Here is a 10,259-nt window from a genome sequence, read left to right as displayed (position 1 = left end):
ATTGAGATTCCCTACAAACGTTCTCGCATAGCCTACCATTGTCTACTCATAAACCCTTGCCGCTATAAATAATATGATATGCTATGGTTTCGAATAGTCAATCATTCTTCTGTCATTTTTGGATACATTTTACATTTAATGTATGGTAAAGAACTTTGCTGAAAAAGTAGGGTATAATGCTTCCGTAGATTTGAAAAAAGAATACAAAATAGAAGGTCTATCCTTATCTTAAATCCGTCTGTTTTGAAGATATAAGACATTCCGTTCAATTTAATAACTCTTGAATAACTCCTCCAAGGTATAAGGAGTTCGCCTCAGCCCAGTTTTAACCGGATGTAGCTCTTCAAATCTCTCTTCTTTCTGTGTTTTGATATGGCATCTGGAGGATATTTTCGACAACAGGGATATGGTTCCATGAAACGAATGTATTTACTTGTAAGTTATAGGCTAAATGTCTAGCTGTTAAATAAGAAATGTGTATGTTTTGATAGGCACATATCAATAGATCGTTATGAATGTTAACATAGCCTAGCACAACGTTATAAAAGTGCAACAAACAGCCCATCAAAACACACCAAAAGTAAAAGTATTTTAAAAACAAAACCGAATTCTAAGCCAGGTATCAAGGCGTTGTGTAGCAGCCTAGTCTGTTTATCAGCGAGCGCAGAGAGACATTCGTTTCTAGGCCTACAAAATGTTTTGTAGGAATAAAAGCTGCTGTTTTGTAAACTCAATCATTAGTATAAATACCATTATTTCAAGTGAGGCTTTACTGAACGAATAATTTGAAGCTGTCGATATTCGAGATAGGATGTATAGGCTAGTTTTTGCGTGGAGTGAAGGCTTCACAAAACGACTCAACAGACGGAGGATCCTTCCTCTTCACCAGCCATGCAGCAAAAGCCAGCTGGTGTTCCATTCGAAGTTTGGGGGAGGGATTTCCAGATCTTTACTCAGTCATTGGTTCATATTTTATTCTATTAACATGTTTTCTTACTGCTAATGCTTCCGACACCTTTTAGCCCCCCCTACCGATCTTGGCCGAAGCTGTCGAAACCACGCCTATAGAGCTCCACAATTGGTCCACAAAGCGTAAAATCGGCAATCAAGCGGGCTTGGTTCATTAGTGTCGGGATCCAGGGAGGAGCGACATGTTAGACAGTCACAATTCCAAAGTGGTCAGAGCAAGAACTCTCAATTCGACCTCAGTACATAGAACTATATCCGAGTAAAGAGTGATTTTATTTTTCCGAAAGTTACTTGAGTGGATAAGAAGTGAAGCCCAGCTCTGCTCTCGAAGTGCCGATGCCGTCTCTTTGACGGATATTATCACCGTGCTGTGTGGGAACGGAGCATCAGGAGTAGCAGTGCACTCATTTCCTCCCTCGGTCTGTTGGAGACGTCTGAGACCCATTCGCTCTTGGTTACGCACGCGAAACTACTTTTATATTTCTGCTCAAATACGACATATGTCTTTTGGATACACACACTAATACTTCTACTGAGAGTGGACATAATATCATATAATAATTTTACATCGATTTTTTGGATGCACCGATGAGAGATCCAGTTTACACAGGGACTGCCATGGCTTATCACCCTTTCCACGCTCACCGGCCGGCCGACTTTCCTATGTCAGCCTTCCTTGCAGCTGCACAGCCTTCCTTCTTTCATGGACTTACGCTGTCTCACGGCGCTCTTTCCAAACCCCTATCCGACCATGCTCTCTCTGGAGCCGCGGAAGCGGGACTCCACGCGGCTTTGGGTCATCACCACCAAGCGGCTCATCTCCGCTCCCTCAAGAGCTTGGAGCAGGAGGAAGAGGTGGAGGACGACCCAAAAGTCACTCTGGAGGCCAAGGATTTATGGGACCAATTTCACAAAATAGGAACCGAGATGGTTATTACGAAATCAGGAAGGTAAGGACCTTTATTTACTGTTACGTGTGCATATTATAGGCGATCTTATAATCATGCACTGCCGCGTAAGTTAATTTTATTAGGAAATGGTCATAAATGTCAAACGATAGTCATATTCTCATATTCTCCCAGTCACATTCTCCCATATATATATTTATATTGTATAAACACTAGGCAATGGCATAGTGTTTATATATTGGGCCTATAGAGGTAGGCCTAACATGAGAAATAGACTAATTACAAAATTCAATCAATCAATCAACCAATGCATTCATGTGTCGAAACAAATGTGTTTGAAGAGGGAAAATGTTAAGTGGTTTGGTTAGGTTGTAGAACTTTTGTGCTGAATTCAAAGACCTAGACTTAGAAATCTTGGGGTAGCCTACATCCCGCTTGGTTTCCTCAGTGTTTTTGATCATCTTTATCACTCTCGTTTTACTCTATTGCAGGAGGATGTTTCCCCCATTCAAAGTTCGCGTCAATGGCGTTGATAAGAAAGCCAAGTATATCCTCCTTATGGATATAGTCTCTGCTGACGACTGCCGCTACAAGTTCCACAACTCGCGTTGGATGGTAGCTGGGAAAGCCGACCCGGAGATGCCCAAACGAATGTATATCCATCCGGACAGCCCTGCCACGGGAGAGCAGTGGATGGCGAAGCCTGTTGCTTTTAATAAACTGAAGTTAACGAATAATATATCAGACAAGCATGGATTTGTAAGTATTTTGTTGATTTAATTTGATGATGTGTCGATGAAAGATATGAATTAGGCCTTTTAGTAAAACTAACCTCGGCTATTGAAAAGGGTTCAATGGTGATATTCCTATCAGGCCATGTTGTAGACGCAATCAATCAAAGCATATTATAATGACGTACGTATACCTAGAATAGTACATATGTAATGTCGTTGGAGGGTATACCATCAGTTGATCCGTTTTTTAACCTTTATTGATAAACAACAACAATGCCTAGAATATCACACAAATATGTGTAGCACTGTATTAATCCACCATGCATCTCCAAAATACGTTTTAAGGCTCAACAACAGTGGTTGAGATATTATTTATTGTTTTTAAAAGTATTACATTCGTGGTATGTTTTGGTGCGTGTCAAAGTATGGGAAAAAGTCAAGTATAGCGTAGAACCAGGTCAAAGACAAGAGGACAGACTTTTTCTATCTCTTGTGTTGATTTTGTGAGCCTCTTCGGGCGACCTTATGCGTCTAGTTCAACCTTTTTAAGTACGACGCTATGCATTGAGCTCAAGAGGAAAATGCATAGATGTTTGATCCCAACGTGTTTCATTTCAGTGCAATTTGGACAGTAATATTGCAAGAAGGACACGTGGAAATGTTAGCAGATACTCGCTCAATGCTTACATGCAAGAGCAATAACAACTAAGTATCCCAAATGCTTTCCAATGGGTTATTTCCCATGTCGCCATATAGGCCAGTGTTTTGAATATGATTTGAAAAGAGTTTTGATTTTACGGTATTGTGATAAAGTCATTCAGTTATTGATGCCTGCTGTTGTCGTTTTTCTCATGTCTAGTGCAGGTTATGCAAATCCAAATTATGCAAGCGTTACAAGAGCTGTTAATTGCGTAACCATGTTTAGCCTATGCCTTTATGAAAAGTTCTTGACACATTTTCAGATATGTTGCAAATGCTGTAAAACATTTTAGAAAAGTTTATATAAATGCATAATCCCACGTATCCGTGTTATATAGGCCTGGCAACATGTAATAACAACAGCAATAGGCGAATGATAAGGCATAATCATAATTGTGATACATTCTTACAAATAACAAGTTCCACAATAGAAGCAGGATGGTAGACACATACTCGGCCCCAATGCAAAACATTCTGTCAGTCTTCATTGTCAGTAGGCTTATAAACGCACGAAATAGTTGACCAACTTTTGTCATAGGCCTACGTTTGTTAAGTAAAATCATGGTTTAAAGAAATCATCGGCCTTAACAAATTAATAATGCATTATTAAACACAGTGTGTGTCTTTCTTTAGTGGGATGTATACATTTCCTGCCATAACACAAGAATATATTGGCATCATCTCAGTTCAAACCAAAACGTGTATCACCATGATCACCTTATAACATATTTTTTGTTTCTTTGCATTCTCAGACTATCCTGAATTCGATGCATAAATACCAGCCCAGGTTTCATATCGTGAGGGCCAACGACATTCTGAAGCTCCCTTACAGCACCTTCCGCACATATGTATTTCCAGAGACAGATTTTATCGGTGTCACTGCATATCAGAATGATAAGGTAAGCTTCACTAGAAAGTGTGTGTGTGTGTGTGTGTGTGTGCGTGTTGTTTCATGGTTTCACAGTTTTATAAGTTCTCAAAAATCTAAATATAATGGGGATATCATATGTTTTAAACATATGCACCAGTCAGTTATCTGGACTTCGTTGGAATTTTTACTTAATAAGCTATATTATGTTGATGTTAATTAGAGTACATGTTGAAGTGGCCTCGTGGCTTGATGGTAGGCTTGTGTAAAGTTTATGATACAGAGTCACAATCGATTAGAAGGCACTTATCTTCACAATGTCCTCGGGCTACTGCATGGAGACTCCAAAGGCAAAGCATGAACACAGCTTGGAAAGACTCAAAGGGACAGACGAAAATGAATATATGAACGGATATTATTGTTCCTAAATGAAAAAGGCCACTTAGGCCAGTATAGGTGTGCAATGAATGATTAAAAAGTAGCATTCAGTATTTGAGAAAATTATATAAGCATATACTAGTCGAAATATTAGGCATATAACTTTCCTTTAAGAAGAATTATGAATAATTGATCAGCTTTAGTAATTACACGTCATCAACAGAGATGCTTGTCTTGCCTCTCCAGAGTGCACGAGCTAACAAGCGCAGCAGTCCCCAGCACCATACACTTGCTATTGTCACTTACAATTATTATTCAATCAATAACGCTTGTTGAATCAATGGCATTAGTATTATTAGTGGTAGTAGGCCAAGCAATTTAAGAATAGATCCATGGTGCTTTTCCATTTAATGCATTTTCCTATTTTAAAGATACCATTGTTGATTGCCGTGCACTCTCGTTTTCTCTACAGATCACACAGCTCAAAATTGATCACAACCCCTTTGCCAAAGGGTTCAGAGACACGGGAAATGGACGACGAGAAAAGAGGTATATTATTTTCTTCGATATTGAATTGAGAAAAATATGACCCTGAAAATATGATCATGAGTTGAAAATAAATGTCTCATTGGGACAACACTAATTAGCAGATCGAGCAATACTATGTAGTATACTGCTTGCCTGATCAAAACTGATTCGATCACACAATACAGATGCATTAACTAATCTCAGTTCGGTCTGCAGGAAGCAGTTAACCCTTCCATCGCTGCGCATGTATGAGAACCGGGACCTCAAAGGGGACCGGGACTGTGCCGACTCCGATGACTCCTCCTGTGAACAAACCACTGGAAGGGACTCGGTTCATTCTACGCTGGGACCTGTTACCAGTCCACTGAGGTTCAACCGAACCAGTCGAGGTAAGTCTTCTCATTAAGCATGTGTTTACATTCATTTGCATGTCCACTAATTGGTCCTTTTGAAGATGCCAGTAATGTAATAAGGCTTGATAAAGAAAAATGGGCAAAAACCAGAAGATATGTTGTTATTATGTGTCATTAAGCTGAGCAGAATGTTTTCTGGGTGATTTACAATTGGATGAGAGAGAAAAAATAACTATATTTGTTAGAGAAGATAAGAAGAAAAACGAACAGAGGATAAATGGAGAAATCTGCGTGCTGTGTGATCTTAGTTGCGATAGGCTATTGGTTTAGGGACAAGTTATAAACCTTCGGTAGAACAGGAATAACAATAGCATACAGGATTGTGTCTTTATCCATGGTATACTATTTCACATATCCAGGGGCACAACTTTGGTTTTAGAAGTACGTGTACCCCTCCGAGAGGTCGGGTAGGCCGTTTGGAGTGTTTATCCCACTGAATTAAAAAAATAATAATTTGTCCCCCCCACTTCTAAAACCAAAGTTGTGCCCCTGGATATGTGAAATAGTATACCATGGATAAAGACACAATCCTGTATGCTATTGTTATTCCTGTTCTACCGAAGGTTTATAACTTGTCCCTAAACAAGCCTATCGCAACTAAGATCACACAGCACGCAGATTTCTCCATTTATCCTCTGTTCGTTTTTCTTCTTATCTTCTCTAACAAATATAGTTCTTTTTTCTCTCTCATCCAATTGTAAATCACCTGCAGAGTCTGGCTCCATCGCATGGTCCTAAAGCAAACCATTGCCTCGTTTTGTATCACATTCCAATAATAAAACTGGGAGGGATAAAATGAAATTTCAGAATGTGGGAGGGGGGGGGGGGGGGGGGGGGGTGTATCCCCTGTCCCCAGTGAAAGTTGCGCCCCTGCACGTATCCATTGCTCTATAAAACATGTAGGCTAGGCCTCATGCATCAGTGTGACAAATGCGCCATCTACTGACAGGTTCATAAAACATTCAGTCCCTTGATTACTGTAGTATGCAAGGTATTCAGATCTTTATTCGATAGTTACGCATTAGATAAGCAACCAAGCACTAAATGATGGCCTAGTTCAACTGCGGAAGCTTTATAGAACGACTTTAAACAAAACATATACCAATCTTACCAATGAACCATGCATTTGTATGCGCGGAAGAGAAGTGGTCAGGAAATGAATGTTAACACTAAATCACGACTCCTTCCTTGAAATAATATATAAGGTAATGCCACGCATGTGCTGCTTGTGATTTTAAATGGTTGTAGCACACTGGAAGCTATGCCCAGGCTACTCACATAGCCTATAGTTATTTTTGCTTTGTGTCATATGGGTAGCCTATAAATTACTGTAGGGGTTTTAATCACATTATGTTATTTTCTATAATTTCATTTCAATATTTTAATGGAATTGTGGATTAATGTTTTACAGACGACAAGAACTGCACTGATAGCGATCAGGAGCTTGAACCACAAGAGGAGCGCTCCATCGCAGCCAGCAGCCCCCGGCCTGAACCAACCTCTCCTTTCAGTCCTAAAGGCGATGACAGCGTGAGAGATAGGCCGCTGCTGGAAAAGAAGAGCGACTACCTGGATTCAAGGAAAGAGAGCGACTCTGTGTTCAGTATTAGAAATCTTGAAAAGGACAAGTTAGATCATAAGCACCGCAAAGAGACTGAACCTACAAAGAACGACACGGAAAGTGGGGGCATCAGTGGGGTGAACGATGGGTTTTCTCCTCTGATGGTACAGACGGAGAGCCCATCACACTTCAGCGCGAGTCACCTGCAGAGTCTGGCCCTTTCCGGTTTGCACAGTCAACAGTTCTTTAACCCTTTGAATATGGGACAAATGTTGTTCCACCCCGGACAGTTTTCGATGGCACCAGGGGCATTCTCCAACATGGGTATGGGGCATCTGTTGGCCTCTATGTCCGGAGCTAATGGCCTGGAAAACGGAGGTCTCTCCTCTCAAAGTGCGGGCCCTAGTCCCTTCCCGTTCCACCTGTCACAGCACATGCTAGCGTCTCAGGTAAACATTTACTTCAACTCTAATATAGGCTACAGAGGCTACATATTGGCCTAATAATAGTAATGTCTTCTTAACTACGAATTAGTCTACATTATGTGGCCTATGTCAATCAAATCAATCAAATGTATTTATAAAGCCCTTCTTACATCAGCTGATGTCACAAAGTGCTGTACAGAAACCAAACCTAAAACCCCAAACAACAAGCAATGCAGCTGTAGAAGCACATTCATTTTAATTGTAATTTTTTTCATTGAGTGGGATAAACACTCCAAACCACCTACAGACCTCTCAGAGGCTACACATTCCAATAATACAACTGGGGGGATTAACACTATAGTCTATTTCTATACGTTTTCCTGCACAAACTTCTGCAAATAAAACATATTTTTAGAATCACTTTCAAGTGCGTTCATAATAAATTATTTCAGTAATCCTATGATACATTTAATGTAGATTTATGAGTATATAGTTTCACTAGAGAATGACTAAAGGCTACTTTATTGGGCTATTAAAAACAGAATTGGGATCTTGTGCATGCCTTTTTAGATTTAATTGAGAACATGATAATATACTTTTTCATTATGAATAGATATAGGCCTACTTTTTGTAATCGTATTAGATGAGAATATTTTAATAGCCTATACCACAGTTGTCGTCTAAACAGCAGAGACAGAGAGACAAAAATGCAACTACGAATCCAAGAAGTACGACAGGCCTGGAATTCTGATTGTATAGCATCTGTACATGTATAATAACGCCATTATTTTTTCAACACAGGGAATTTCGATTCCACCTTTTGGAGGATTATTCCCGTATCCATACAACTACATGGCAGCTGCTGCTGCGGCCTCGGCCTCGGCCCTCCCCAACTGCACCGCAGCCTCCACATTGGGCAGAAACCATTTCCTCACCACCTCCCGACAACGGCTGCGATTCAACCCTTATCAGATGCCCACGTCTGTTCCTCCAAGCACTAACCTGCTCACCACAGGGCTGCCGGGCAGTTTAAACGCAGCATCCGACCTGTCCAAATCAGGCAGCAGAGAAACAAGTCCTGTATCCGAGCACCACAGCCAGAAAGCGTCCAGTCAGAGGACGGCATCTCCCAAGACGTCTGTGAAGGATTCCACTAACGAACTGATAAATATACAGAGGCTGGTCAGAGGACTGGAAAAACATAGACAAATGTCTCCTGCCATTGACTCTCAAAAGTGACGAAAACCACCTGTTTAATCAAGGTGTCTTTGACGTCATTATGTCGGGTTATATACACAGTTGTGCTGAGAGTTAGATGGGCGGGTGATGTGGGCTGAAGAATTGAACAAGGGAGTTCATCAAATGAGATACAATATTGGTGATATAGATCCCTTGTTTTAACGTCAGTGTATTACTGTGTATGGAGAACATCTAGGCCCCTGAAGGAAACATATGGTGTTGGGGCGGTTCGGTAGACTATTGATAAGGAAAAAGCTACATCCCAAAAATACATTACAATAGATGTCAAAACGGATGGAAAGTGAGACGCCCAGTTAAACTGATTTCTGAAGCTGTTTTGGAAAAACGTTCGTAACTCATAATACAGCCCATAATATGAACGATTGATCTGATTGAATTATTTATGTTTCCAAGATCCTGTAAGTATCAAATAATACGCAACTTGTTATTAATTTATTCAAATCTGTACATTGGCGTGTATATACTACTTAGATTTCAACTTGTTGCATTTATAATTTCCCTTTTTACATGGAAATATAGGCTATTGTACATTAACACTATTTAGCGCTTGTTGTTACGAAACCGAATGAGTTTCAAATGTTTATGATGCATTGCTGTTTATCCTGCCAGTGAGATGATATATGAAGGAAATGCGTGCCACCTGCATACCTTTTTCATATGCTGTTGATGAAACATTGTTTTGCGATATAACGCGCAGCACTGTGCAATTGGCAGGGAAAACTCAGGTTTCTTTTTCACCAGCACTGAAGACTATCAGAGGTAGCTGAATTGGCATCTTTTGTGCTGGTTTATTCGGGTAAATTAATATGCTTTTGTGGAGTTCCTCACACTTTAAATAAAAATGTGTCCTTCAGATGTTGTTTTGTATCATTTACTTTATTTGATTTGTGTATTGTTAAGCTTGCCTCGTGAAATAAGATATTTGAAAGTCTCGATTAAATTAAAACGCAATGCCTTACAGGCTCTGTTCCTTGATAATGAGAGCAAATATAATTTTTCTTTCAACAGTTTCTGCATGTAGAAATCCAATATTTTCTTTAAAAGCATAGTGTCAACAGAAAGGCATAGCTCAATTTCGTTATCTTTCAATAGTGTTGACAACCATAACTGCAATAGTCTATCAAAGCGAACTTCTGACAAAATATAGAGTTTAAGTGGCTCATGATAAGAGTGTGCAATTAGTTCGTTTAAACAATATTTATAATTTTTGGAAGAATAAAAAATATGTTGATATAATTTTTTTATTATGCCTTTTATGAGTTAGCCTAGGCAATAGATCTTCACTATTGTCTAGGCTTGATGTGACCTGTTGTCCCAGACCTGTTGTCCCAGACCTGCTGGAACCCTGACTTATTCATCGGACGTGCTACCTGTCCCAGACCTGCTGTTTTCAACTCTCTAGAGACAGCAGGAGCAGTAGAGATACTCTCAAAGATCGGCTATGAAAAAGCCAACTGACACTTACTATTGTGTTACTGACTTGTTGCACCCTCGACAACTACTATGATTATTATTA

General features: G+C 39.9%; 1 protein-coding gene across 2 annotated transcripts; it reads left to right on the top strand.

Annotated features, from left to right (window-relative positions):
* The first annotated feature begins 984 nt into the window (after positions 1-984).
* On the top strand, positions 985-9,598 carry LOC115149131 (T-box transcription factor TBX2b). Of its 2 annotated transcripts, none has more exons than XM_029691672.1 (7): positions 985-1,919; positions 2,369-2,636; positions 4,063-4,209; positions 5,029-5,105; positions 5,289-5,473; positions 6,909-7,507; positions 8,285-9,598. In XM_029691672.1, exons 1-7 carry the CDS (start codon positions 1,558-1,560, stop codon positions 8,720-8,722), a joined length of 2,076 nt encoding a protein of 691 aa, XP_029547532.1. In that variant the 5' UTR covers positions 985-1,557; the 3' UTR covers positions 8,723-9,598. The 2 variants fall into 2 exon arrangements, with proteins under 2 accessions (XP_029547532.1, XP_029547533.1); XM_029691673.1 differs by having other exon boundaries at positions 986-1,919; positions 5,301-5,473.
* The last annotated feature ends 661 nt before the right edge of the window (positions 9,599-10,259 follow it).

Source organism: Salmo trutta, chromosome 15, assembly GCF_901001165.1.
Source record: "Salmo trutta chromosome 15, fSalTru1.1, whole genome shotgun sequence".
In the NCBI taxonomy this organism is placed as follows: domain Eukaryota; kingdom Metazoa; phylum Chordata; class Actinopteri; order Salmoniformes; family Salmonidae; genus Salmo; species Salmo trutta.
The sequence above is the reverse complement of the archived record's forward strand: the minus strand, read 5'-3'. Positions and strand labels throughout refer to the sequence as shown.